This window comes from Phalacrocorax aristotelis, chromosome 1 (genome assembly GCF_949628215.1).
Source record: "Phalacrocorax aristotelis chromosome 1, bGulAri2.1, whole genome shotgun sequence".
Taxonomy (NCBI): Eukaryota; Metazoa; Chordata; class Aves; order Suliformes; family Phalacrocoracidae; genus Phalacrocorax; species Phalacrocorax aristotelis.
This window is the reverse complement of record NC_134276.1, coordinates 142,002,650-142,015,904: the sequence shown is the minus strand read 5'-3', so window position 1 is coordinate 142,015,904 and position 13,255 is coordinate 142,002,650. Positions and strand designations below refer to the sequence as shown.

At 40.7% G+C, this 13,255-nt stretch overlaps 1 protein-coding gene across 2 annotated transcripts in view; it reads left to right on the top strand.

The window, feature by feature from the left end:
• Window positions 1-13,255, top strand: part of PARVB (parvin beta) — a 69,331-nt gene that overhangs the window by 39,669 nt on the left and 16,407 nt on the right. For both annotated transcript variants that reach the window (XM_075112844.1, XM_075112856.1), the window contains exons 5-9: window positions 2,325-2,465; window positions 3,337-3,452; window positions 9,164-9,222; window positions 10,922-10,941; window positions 12,674-12,735. In XM_075112844.1, the coding sequence (XP_074968945.1) occupies window positions 2,325-2,465; window positions 3,337-3,452; window positions 9,164-9,222; window positions 10,922-10,941; window positions 12,674-12,735 (398 nt within the window). The remainder of the gene's footprint in view (window positions 1-2,324; window positions 2,466-3,336; window positions 3,453-9,163; window positions 9,223-10,921; window positions 10,942-12,673; window positions 12,736-13,255) is intronic.

Genomic DNA, 13,255 nt, shown 5'->3' with positions numbered 1-13,255 from the left:
CAGCAGGTGGCGGTGCATTTCACTGTGGCCATTTGTCATAGGTATCACTGCTTTCTTATGCTCCCCGTGGAGGCCATGGCTCTACCCTCAGGCCTGCAGACATTTAGAAAGGGCTTAGTTGTACATACAGACATATATATGGAGCTCAGTTGGGCTTAGCATATCTTACAGGAGGAAAGGTGGACATGTACATCTTGCAGCCTGAGACTAACTGGACTGGGTTTTTCCTCTTTTTCTTCCTGTTGGGCCTGGAGCTCAAATACTTCTTTCCTGACCTGCAGCTATCACAACTCAGCCCCAATACTGTGTTGTTCTTCAGTGGTGTCTTGTTTTCTTCAGCAAGATTTATATTACTGAATCTATCCAGCTTCATGCTGTCTCATTGATGCAGGAGGCAAAGCATGTTATGCTTGAGGCCTCAGAATCAAGTCAGCCCTCTGTTGTGCAAGTCTTCTTTTCTGGTGCCTCTAGGAAAGGCTAACAAAGTAGGGCCATTAAACTTCAGGTAGTAGTTACCATTCCTTGTGTGTGAGAGATGTTTCAAGAAGATCTGTCTTGATAGGCAGACACACACACACACACACACACAAAAAAAAAAAGATGAAAGATAACAGCTTGTCAGTGGGCTTATTTTGAAGCAGTTTGGAGTAAGAGATTAGCAAATGGCTGTCTGACTGATTGAGGTGGAGCTCCTTGTTTAGTTAATTTTATCAAGATCCAAGTAGTGCCACTCAGAGAGGCTGGAGTGGCTTGGTACACATGGTGTCACGGTGAAAGGAAATAAATTTCTGTGCGCTGACTGGCAGCTAACCTGGGCTGAGAATAAAAAGGAGCCATAACATGCGACCAAAAAATTAATCATGTAGTATAATTTTAAAAAGAAAGCATCTAAAATGCTTCAAAATCATATTTGCATGTTTTGGTAGTCAGTTTAAAAAAGACTCAGAGACATCTTAGCTAAAGAACATTTATCCTTTTAATATTATTCAGATATTGATAAAAATATCCTACTGTAGATTGATAGAAACAGTCAAGATGTTCAAAGTATTTGTGAGTTGATAATCTGCAAGTCTCTTCTGTTTGGGTTATTAAAGTACTTTTGTATTTTGTCACTTTTAAAAAGATAAAGATAGATAGATATATCTTCAGCTAGGTAAAATGTCCAGAAGAAACATACTTTTGAGCTTGAGAGCAGAAATACTTCCATTATTGGAAGTTTTGACAACTCTGAGATGTTTCTGAAAGAATCTTTGTAGTTGAAGCCCAACTCATTTTGTGAAAATAGTTTTGGCGAAGTATGTTTTTTTGTTTTAAAGACTGGAATAATAATATATAATTGGGATATGTTCAACTAGTCCTGACCTCCTAGTCCCAGCAGCAGAGTGAGTTTGACCATTTTTTTGCCCAGGGTGGAGGGAGAAAATAGATCAGCTCTTCTCATTGCTATGGTGGCTGGGGGGACTCTACCACACCCCCTTCAGCTCTCTTCTTCTTTTCTTCTTTAGAGAAATTCAGCTCCTGTGTCTTTGGCAAGGGCCACAATGCAGAGGAAGAGAAGAATGATTTGTCTAAGACTTTGGCAACAAATAATTATATTACATAAAGAGAATTAAAATTTTAGTAACGGTATTTTACAAAATTTCCTGCCTTAGTTCATTTTTGGAAGGAATCAACCATGATGTGACACTGTCATAACAACATGACAAAATTGTACCAACTTACTTCTTTCTTTAAAGAGTTCCATTAAGTTCCACTTAGTTCCACTAAGCCAGTACAAATCTGTTGGTCATGTGTCAAATACTCTTGATGGTTTGGGGAGGCAAAGTTCGCCTTAGCTTAAATTCATACCTTGACTTAACCTGAAATAAAGCATATCAAGCTGAAGTAAATGTTCACATAATATTTCCCCTTTTTTGTCCTAAATTAACTTGTTATTAGAAAAGTCCATTAACCCTGTGAAGCTTCCTTGTGTAGTGAAGGCTGTGTTGTGCCAAATGCTTTTCAGCAGTGAAAGAAAATGGGAGGTACTATAATATTATAACAAACTTGGTGCCTATCTGAAAGTTGTAATATATTTTGACACCTGATTGATGAGCATGTTCTGCCAGACCTTACCAGTTTTCTATCACAGATTTTGTTGGAATTGACGCACTTGGATGAAAGGTTTGCTTTAAGCTATTTTGCTTTCTGAGGAAAATAATTCTCTTGGAAAATTTCTAGCAGAGTCCAGCTCTGCCCAGTGCTTTGTCTTTGTTATTCCCACCCAGGCCCTTGTTTAATCTGCTTTTGCCTGTTCTTTTTGTTGCTCTTTTTTTCAAATACAGAAAAGTTGGCTGACCGTAAACTGAACGTAGCAGAAGTGACACAGTCTGAAATTGGTCAGAAACAAAAGTTGCAGACGGTCCTGGAAGCTGTCCATGATTTACTCCGACCCCATGGCTGGACAATCAAGTGGAACGTTGACTGTAAGGACTCTGTTATGCTTTCTGTCTCAGCTTCACAGGCAAAGAGAGTATGATAATCAATAGGATGATCATATTCTCTGTGATGCAGTATGTTTTAAAATTATCTATTTATTTGCGTAGAGGCTGTTACCACATCCATGTATGGATTTTAACTGGTACCTACTTCTGTGGTCTTTGTTTAAGGACAGATGTACATGGCTATGGGATAATTGAAGTGATTTGTTCCTTTTAGGATATGCTTTCATTAGAAATTTTTTGTTTGCTTCCTGAATTTGAATCCCTACAGATACGAAAAATGTGTTAGTCATTCAAGTACTAGAGGGTGGTCTAATCCTTCAGGCCACCACAGTGAGAGTAAAAGGATCCTGCATCCAGCTGGAAGATGCAGCTTGACAGGCTAAGCAGAAAGTGCCCTCTGTTCAAGCATGGCCTGTTACAATCTGGAAGTGAGAATGGAATTTGAGAAGTCCCTTCACCTAGGTAGTGAGTAGGGTTCATCTCTTACAGTCAGGAAAGCTTGTGTGAACACTTTGGAAGTCTGCTAAAAGCAGAATTCTCCAGTATTCTCCAGTACGGTGGAAGGCAAGTGTTTGAGTCTGCCTGTCTTCATTTGCTAGAGAGGGAGCTGAAGTGTTTGGGCTTGTAAGTTAGGCACGTAACGTAAAGGGAGGGTTGACTCTAGGCTTTGCTACCTGTAAAAATATATTGTAGGCCTTGTTAATGTAAGAAAAAGAGGAAGAAGGATTAAAAAAAAAGACTGTTCACCAAAGGCATTTTTCACTGTCTTTTTCCTGTCTTTTTGCCAGAGCTGTTTATTTAAGATAAGGCCTCAGCATTCTTTCATTTGCTTCATTTTCCTTGTTCTCTGCAGCAATCCATGGCAAGAATCTGATTTCCATTCTTCACCTTCTGGTAGCTTTGGCAATGCATTTCCGGGCTCCCATTCGACTGCCTGAACATGTGTCTGTGCAAGTGGTAGTTGTACGGGTGAGTATGAACTCATAAGAGAAATTGATCAGAACAATCATTGTTTACCACTCTGATTTTGCAGTACTGGGCTGCTCCCATCCATTGCCCCCCATCTCTTGTCATTTCGAAAATTCCTGTCTGGTTCTTTAGTGAGTCCGAGTTCTGGGAGTGCATTTTTGATGTGCTTAAATGTGATCCCAAGAACATCATACCTTTAATGTGTTTGGGATGACCATATGCTAGTGCAGTATCAAACAAAAAACATGCGATGGGATTTTGTATGAGAAAGTTGTGTCTGTAATTTCAGGCACTTTAATAAATGGTTTTTGCCATGGATTTTTTGTGGAGAGGCCATTGAAGCGCAAACAGCACAGAAAAGAATTTCAGCACGTAGAATCTCCATAGTCTGGGAAGCCTGTTAGAGATGTTGTTTTTCCCCCACTGACTTGTTATGCAGACTTAGACATGTTGTTTTCCTTGGCATGTGTGCATCGTTTCTTTCACAGCCTTGTGTTTTTGTTAGCTTTCCTTAGATATGGAGAAGAGGTCTGACCTGAGGAAGCCTGACTTCTTCCCTCCTGCCCTAGATATTGCTGTAGTTATTCCTTTTTCTGCTTGGTGTTGATAATTTCTTTTCACTCTACAAAGACTCTACTATCAGAGTGTGTGTACTCTTGCTTTTTATCTTGCCTTCTATCCCAACTGATGCTGCTGTGGCAGTACAGTCTGTAGCACGTGAACCCAGCTTTTCTCAACAGCTGTTGAAACACCAGGCAGAGCGATTCCAGCTGGCACTCTGCTCATGCCGTGACTGTTCGCTGTGGTGCTCAGTGCTGTTGTTGCAAGGCAGGCTCAGCTGCTGGCAGCAGGCTGTGGAAACGCTTTCTGTACATGCCATTTACTGCCTGAGTTGTCAGGCTGTAGTAGGTTTCCTTTTAAGAATAAAGAAGATAAAGTGGTCTCGGACTCTGTTTGGCAAATGTGGATCCCCTTACAAGATGCGGTTACATGGTGGTTGATTAGACAAGCCTCGTTTTGCTTTACATTTAAATAATGGCATTTTCCAGGCTGCCTGCCTGAATGCTTTAGAGGTACAGGGTGTGATATAAATGAGTAATTGATGGATATTCCCTGGCTCACAATAAATGTATATATTCTCCTTAAGAGGTGATTTTGAACTGCTCTCAGATGCTGTAGTTCTTTCGTTTTAAGAATGGTGAGTTAGGTATAACGTAACATGAATGTAAATAGGAGACTAATTTCTTTCTAAATTCATTTTGACTGTTTTGGAAAAGTAAGGAGGAAAATGTAAATAAAAGGTGGTCAACAGTCCTTTTACACCCTAATGCTAGAAATCTCCTTCTGCCCAGTATAGTGAAGTGTATTCTGTAACTGATAAGTCAGAAAACAAACCCTCTTGGGTAACAAAGTAAAGCCTCCCTTTCCTCGTCCTTAGTTCAAGCTTCAGGACCCATCACCTCTGTAGCAGAGGGAAGGCTGTGGAGAAGGTGTTTTCACATCCTTTCCTGTTGAAGGGATATAGAGAAGACACCTACTGAGAGCATCTGGTTCACCAGAGTCCCTGTATCTTGAGACTAGACAAGACTGAGGTGAAGACAGGATAAGATAAAGGCTGACAGAAAATAGGGAAAGAAAGAAAGAAAGAGAGAAAGAGCAACTCCTATGTCCCCAGAGCAGTGCATGAAGGTGTCAGAGCAAGGGTACATTGAGAGTTAATTTAAGCTCAAGAGGCTGTAAGCTCTTGCTCTTGGACCTTGAGCCTGGAGTCCTGGAGATGGTTATGGCAACTGCTGGCTCTGAGCCTACCTCAGCTGGCCCCGTTCAAGAGGAGGCTTGTTTCAGTCCCCTTATCTCTCCCACTGCTAGGAGAAGCTTGCAGCTCTTCAGCTTTGTTTATTTAAATGGAAAGCAAGGCACAGTATAAACTGAAGCATGTTTTTTCTGGAACAGTAACTTTTGTCTTATAGTTCGGTAAATTGAATTTTTGTAGTTCAGCATCCGTTATCTAGTCTAAGAATACATGCTGGTTCAGTAACACAGATATCTTCAAATGGATTTTGTTTAGCCTTTGTTAGACTGATGACAGAAAGAAAGGTAGTAATGAGGTTAGTATTGTTCCTAATCCAAGTAAGAAAACTATTATTAAGATTATTATTATTATAATAATTATTAATATATTGTTAATTAGTCTCTTATTGCAGATCCCAGTAATGATTAGGGTTCTGTCAAACTAGACTGCAATTATCATAAGATGTCTGCTCTGAGAGGTTTTAGTTTAAATGCTTCTTCTTGCTTGAATATGCATTTAAGGAGATTAATCATCAGTTTGTTAAGTGACTTCTTTGTAAGCTTTGCAGAGTTGACCCCAAAGCAAGAAAATCTTGCTAGATGTTGTGGGAGTATTGTGCAAGAGCGAACCCACACTGAAATTTTCAAAGCTAGTTAAGTGTCACTTTTATGGGTGACTTTGGCACTTAGGGTTATCGTTATCAACTTTGTTGAGCCATCCTCACACTGTGCAGATGCATGAGGTGCTTCTTGCCCGGAAGGGCTGTGCTTACACTATGAAAATAGGAGAGTCATACTGGTTTAGCAAGTTACTGCTTAGCCAAGTTGTGTGAATTTCCATAGCCCATCCCAGAGCAATGCAGAACACCTTACTAGTTTGTGTTAGTATTGTGGGCTTTTTCTTATCTAATTTTTAGTGTCCTTCTACATAAAATGAGCCAATATTATGACACCACTGTGCTACATGGAACATATGTATCAAGATCATCACACACTGGTGGTGATTCTGCTCTTCCCTTAAATTCTTTCCTTCCTTTAGCATCTTAAGGTGACAGACTGAGACTTTCCTAAGGTGCTGTATTTTTAAAATTAAAAATAGTTAATTTAGAGTCTGAGAATGATCTGTAGCTGGATCTGTATCTGTCAAACAATACACTATTGTTTTTTGGTCCTGCACTGTATAGTTTGCTCAGAAAACCACAAGCATTTTGGAGAGGACTTTTTACCTTCCTTGGCAGGAAGAACCTTTACCTATCTATCTGTCTGTCAGAACAACTACAAGACTAACCCAGCAGAAAAACCCTTTTGTTTATATTATTTTATAAGGGGCACCATGAAGTAGCTCCTCTCAAGAGTAGAGTTCCTGAAACCTAGTTACTTCCAAACCTTTTTGAGATCAACCTCCAGAATTGGTTTTCTTGGTGGTTTTTGTGTGAAATAGAAAATTTTGTAACCATGGCAATATATGTCCAAGTTATACATGTCCTAGCAGAACAAAGGTTTGGGTGGGTCTTCTAGTTAAGGTCCTGTTGATAGCTACTCCAAGTGCTGAGTTAAGAGTCTAATATGATAAGTGTTTTAATACTGGTGTCACTCAGCATGGGCCTGTCATTCCAGCCCTCCTCAGAGAGGGCAGGGAGGAGAGAGGCTTTGTGGTTTCAGTGCGTGCTTCCAGTGAGAACTGAAAATCCTGAGATTTTTCTTCCAGCTGACTCCACTGCCTGATATTTGAAATGTAAACTTGCATGATGAATTCACTAATTCAGGAAAACAAAAAAGCTCTCAGAAATAAGTGTAAAAATTGTTCTTCAGGCTCACTGTGTTGGTTATTTTTACAAGGCTCAGGAATTGCCATCTTTTGCACTTAGCTTTCTTCATCCTCATTTTTTAAATTGCAGCATGTCCCACCTTAGTGCTGCTGGGAGATCTGAGGTATTTTCACAGTAATTCCCTTGTAGTCTGAGTTGCAGACTGAAAGGTCAGAGGCAAGGCAGGATAAAGAATAAATGTGTCTGGTGGCAGTGGTGCAAGGAGTCAAACTTTTGTCAAAGAATGACATTTGCTTTTGGACTGCCAGGCCGAGGGACCTAGGCTTGCTGTGCGAGCAGCATGCTCAGCTGTCTCAGAGGGGGCTATGCAGAAATGCTGCTGTTTCTACCTTTTGCAGAGTCAGTGTCAGTGTTGGCATCCATTCCTCTTCCTTACCAGGCATTTGGAGGCCTTATTCACTAGTCACTGCTTACTGAGTTTTTGTTCACAGTTTATAGCATCTTCTCCCTGGGGTATGTGGTGCCTGGAAGGTCTAGAAACCTGTCTTAATAAAGCAGAGATGTGGTGGGATGGAATAAAGACAACATTGTTTTGTATGCAAGAAAACATTGCCCTGTCAGATGCTTCCTCATTTTTCCATCCATGCTGTCATCCTGGCTTGTTTCACCAAACCTTCTGGCGCTGCTCCCATGGCTCCCGTGGGGAAACAGGATGAGATGTATGCATGATAGGGAAGCGAGGGGCTGTGAAGACATGGCCAGCTGGCAGCATCCAGCGCAGGGCCCAGCTCAGGCACGGAGCTGTAACAGCACAGCGATGGGAGACCACGGCTCCCACCATGCTTTCAGCCAGGCTCCCTGGGTGGTGGCTTGAGAAAGCAATGCTGCCTTCATTCATTGAGTAGGGAGTGGAAGGGCAGAAGTTCTTCCTACTGTTTTTTAGATTTCAATTTTAATTTCTTGGATTGCTTCTGGGGAAGGATGTGTTTCTTTTCAAAGCTGTTCTCCCTAATAAGTTCTTGTTCGGGGTTCAGCTGGTGAAAATGATTGAGATGGCATATGTGTACAGAGCTTGTGCCTGCGGGGCTGGTTTCCCTGCTTACCTGAGCTAGCAGCTTTATTAATCCTGCTGTAAGTCATTCTGACAGACCTGGTTCCTAGGTGGCTGCTGAGATTTGAGCTCTTTGTGTCAGCTTTTTAAGCGCAGAGAAGGGAGGAGAGAAATTCCTCCATTCAGACATTAGGCTATATCCCATAGTTTTGGAAGGGACCCACAGAGATGTTAAGAAAGTTTTTGACTCAAGTAAAAGCATTTGCAGCCTCTGAGAGGCACATGCCATGTCCCCAGAACTCTGGAGAGGCTCAGAAGCATTTGACCCCACCTGTGTCAGGGGGCTGTGTCTGAACAGAGCTGAGGAAAATGTTATAAAGCTGTTTTGAAACTCAGTCTCACCACATGCTAACTCTCTGTTGGGTAGGACACTCCATAGTCATGCAGAAAATTATCCCAAGGAGAGAAAACCCAGTAACAAGGAAATACTATTCATTGTGAAATCACTGGTTGGGCTTTTTATGTTCCCTACCCTTCCTTGGTGGATGTGTTCCTGACAGGCATGTGGCTGGTGGCCTCAGTAACATGCCTGCTCTAGGAGAGCTGCCCTCATGCCCAGAGAGCTTTGCTGGCACACCTGAGCCCTGGTCTGAGGGCAGCCATCGTGTTATTTCAGCCCCAGACCTCTCTGGAGAGCCAGGCTGCCAATTGTGTCAAATTGTTGGTTGACATTGGGACATGAATGACTGCCCTTGGGGAATTTAAGACAGGCTGACAAACTCCCTCTAATTTGTGTTCCAGGCATGATGTTGACTCTGGTCTCAGGAGGAGAATTGTTAGTGAGTTTGTTGGCCGCAAATATATGTATACACACACATTTCCCAAACATCCATTTGGCTGTCAGCCTCATAAATGCCACTGTTCTGCGAGTGAGCCCTCCTGTGTCAGCTATTTCACCTCTACCTCTGCAAAACCTAGCGAACGTACTTTATCCAGTTTTCTCCTCTGGGATTCTGAAAGATGCTGAATGCTGCAGAGCCCCTAATAAGCTTCTCCTTTGCTAATGCCATCTCAGTTTCTAACTCCGTCTTCCTTTCCAGAAACGCGAAGGCCTACTTCAGACCACTCATGTTACAGAAGAGCTGACGACTACAACAGAGTAAGCACAAAACAGTTTATCTTCAGAGTGCATCTGTGGTGCATGATGTGAGACCATTTGCAAAAAAAGAAAGAGGAACTTAATCTTCCCCCTGCCCCTGCTAAATTAACAAAACCCCTTAATGTACTGCTTTTTTAACTATATAGAAATAACTTGGTCTCTGGAAATATATTACAAAGAAGAAAAGTATCTTGACATCCTTGTGTTGCAGAAGCTTTTAACTCAATAGTTCACTGAAAGTGACCTTTGTGGGCCTGTTTTTTTTCCCCTGCCTTCTGGAGGTAGCCACATGTAACTAATTTCAGCCCAGTGCTGTTGCCTCGTGTAAGTGAAGGGCCAAAGTAGATACTTTGGGGAAGAATTAGTTTGACAAAAGACAAATTCTTTGAAATGCCTCCCAAAACTGAAGTGATACCTTGTTAAAATTGTAAGGAGAGATGATCTCTGTTTTCAATAGTACCTCAGGACTAGAGCTCAGCAAAAAGAAACTAAATAAACAAACCTCTTCCCTCTCCAGTTTTTGCAACAGATTGCTTTGCTTTATGTTTTTACAGCCCTTTTTATAAGGAGAAGGCTAGACATGCACTTTGGCTGCAAATAAAAGCCGAGATTTTCCTTCGTGTGGCCTGAAGGCAGCTCTTCTAAGAGGGGCTTACATGAGCCCTCCTTCAGTTTATCAGTGTATTGGCTCCCTGTAGAGTTGGCTCAGCTTTCCATGACTTTGAAGATAAATGAAGTACCATGTGGCTAGCTCAGTGGGGAAGATCTTTCAGATGGAAATGCTCAAAAATGAGATCATAACATTTCTGTGTGGACATTAAAGATCTCATAGTGTTTTTTGTAGGATCAGAGCTCTGCCTCAGGTTTGTGGGCCAAAATTCCTCCCCTCACTCTTATGCTCTTGAACAGTGTAGTTAGCTTGTCCTCTCCTTCAGATGTGGTTTGTAAGATGTAACCTGAGGAATGGGGTTTAGACATTTTTTAGCAAGAAAGATGTTTACAGATTTTCATGTGTGTTTATACATGTATTTTATTAACTTATTTAATATTACACAATATCAAGAGGTTTACTGTTTAATGTGTTGCATACCCAGATATAAGTGTAGCTATGGAAAATGCAACAGTCAGCAGAATTCAACATTCATTGAATACTTCCAAATTCCTCTGTGCAAATCAGGGCCTGATTCTCAGCTGATAAGCATCTGCATATGTCTGGTGATGTCACTGGCTGTGCATATAATTCATATATGGCAGTTCTATTTACATAATAACCAGATATGATGTATGGGTTTTTTTATTCAGAGAAAACAGTTTAAAGTGAGATAGATAGCCTTGCTCCTCCTGAGCTGTTGGTGTAGCATCTGACGACTATATTTGTGAAAACTCTACACAGAAGTACATTTGTTCATTCACTCTTCATCATAAAAATAGTTATGCATCAGAACTCACAATTATGTGTAAAACATAATTACGCACTTCCATTCATTTAAAATGTATCCCCCTGACATCACTGGTGGTCTGCTTGGTACATTGCTGCAGCATGTTGGGTCTGGTCTGCAACGTGCTCAGCCTCCTGACTAGGTAGGAGTGGTTAGCCCTCAGCATCTTGCAGGAAGAAGCCCATTAAGCCCATGGTCTTGTCTTTTCAAAGTGGTTATTCATGAACTAACCCAGTATTTTTGAATGCTCTGACTTGCAGGATGATGATGGGAAGATTTGGTAAGTAACAAAGTTGACTCTGAATTTTTTTTTTTTTTTATGTCAGGCACAGAAATCTTGTCTGTTTTCCTTCAGCAGATCAAGATGGTGGATTGAGCAATTCCACAGGGTTGGAATGTATTGTGGGGGCAGGTTTTGTTACTCTACACAGATGTGGAGCATAATGGGTAGGACCAGATCATCCAGTATACTGCTTGTGCTCTTTAGACTGGTCTCTGTTGATTTGTTTTCATTTGTAAGTAATTAATAGCAAAAATGCTGCACAGGACAATATTTCGTAGCACTGTTGTTAGTGGTTTTCAAGTAAAAATCTTTGCAACCCCCAGCAATAAAAGTTACACCTTCTTCCTAATACGACCATTTAATTTATATATAAATAATACATGATAATTACTGAAGCAAAGATGTATGGTATGAGGTCTAAGAAAGCTCTGTTTATCTGTCTGCTTTCAGCAACCAGTCACCCCTCACTAATTCCTTTGCATGGAGTATCTTATCTCTTCCACGTTCATTAGATTTTAGGGTTTAGACCTTAGCAACTGTAGATCTGGTCTTCTAAACAAAACCCAATTTTTTTGGTGTTGCTGCTGAGAGACTTCTCTTTTTGCATTTAATTTTGTTAGTGGAATTAAGTCACTTCTCAGCGGAGAGATGTGGGCTCCTGCAAAGGACTGTGTGGTAAAGAACAAGTCATTTAGTTTCTGTATTGCCCAGTTACAATATGTGAACACATACTCTTGCAGAGTATTGCCATTAATAATTAATAAGGTACTCGGAAAATAAGTAATGTCAGGGGGCTATAGGAGCTAAATCTTTGGATACCAAAGGAGTTTGGATAATCAGTGTGTTTGTTTATTTAACAATAGAGAGCAATTAAAATAAGTTCTGTAAATAGAAAGAATTTGAACTTGGAAAAACTGTTAAACATTCTGTTGAGAATTTTGACAGCTTAAAACCCACACACTTTTCCAGCATTTTTTATGCTTTCTAAAAAAAAAGTAACTGCAATGGGCTAGATTTCTAATTTTTTTTGTTGTTTTACCTGATGATGACAGTTTTCATCCAAACAGCTGTGTTTGGAAAATTTCAGTCAGCCCAAAGCTGCCACAATGTGGAATGTTGCACTAAAAAATGTCAATATAGTAGATTTTAGATTGGATTAGATGTTGTTATACCATGCTTTGAAGGCCTAAACATAATTTAAATCTTCATACTGTACGTAAGCTTTGCTCTTCATACAATGCTGAATCAGATTTCACTCGTCTTCAGTTTTAAGCTGTACTGAAGTCAGAGGTACTACCAGTAATTTTAAATTAACCAAATTAATACCTGATTTTAACGCTGAGTGGTGGATGCAACCATAGCTATCGCTGTAGCTGTACCACACCAAAACCAGGTGATGTTTCAGTGGCTCATTTTTTAAGTTAGGATTGGGGCATAGTCAGAATTTGTTTCATTTTTCTTCGACCTGCATATTTTGTGTACCATTTATGAATGGCAGAAAAGGGAAATCAGTGAATGATACGTTTATTTTCAGTTATCTCTAGAATTCCCAGGGCAGTTTGCTCTGGCATTTAGTTAGACATCAAAATAGGGTGCTAAGTTTTAGCTTGAGTTTCTGTTGTGTGGCTTTCTGAGAAAGACCTTTAAGCTTGGGACACATAATCTTCCCATACTTGACTGTTGAAGGTGTATTGATTTTTTTTTTTCCTCCCCCCCACCCTAAAACCAGAGCGTGATGCCTTTGACACACTTTTTGATCATGCACCAGACAAACTCAGCGTAGTCAAAAAGGTAAAAAATAAAATTCAAGTTTTATTTCTACATTGCTTTTATTCTTATGCTTTTGGAATGATATCCAGAAAGACCTGGAATATAGCAGAAGAGGATTCTGAAATAGTGAAAAGGGTGTTTATGCCGAAAGAACACCCTTTCAAAGCCAGTTGATACCCGGATTCATTCACTTCAGTCAGGCTTGTCTCATTACTCCAATTTATTGGCCATGGCTTTTCTAGGTAGCAGTGCTAGATTCAGTCAAAATGATGCAGGCTAGAAAAATCAATTCTGCAAAGTATTTGCAGTGGTACAGAACATTCTGACTGGACAGTCATACCTGCTTTTATATCCCAGGTGCTGCCATCCATCAGGGAGGGGCTGGGCAGTAGGCTCATGAGTGGCTGGCAGTGGTGACCCCTTCAATAGGCTCAACGGCAGCCAGAGTTATGCGTGTGTCTTCTGCCTCAGTATCCCCAAGAAGTGCTGCCTGTTTGGTTTTCAGGTCATTCTTGTACTAAAGATGATCTTTAGTACAGAC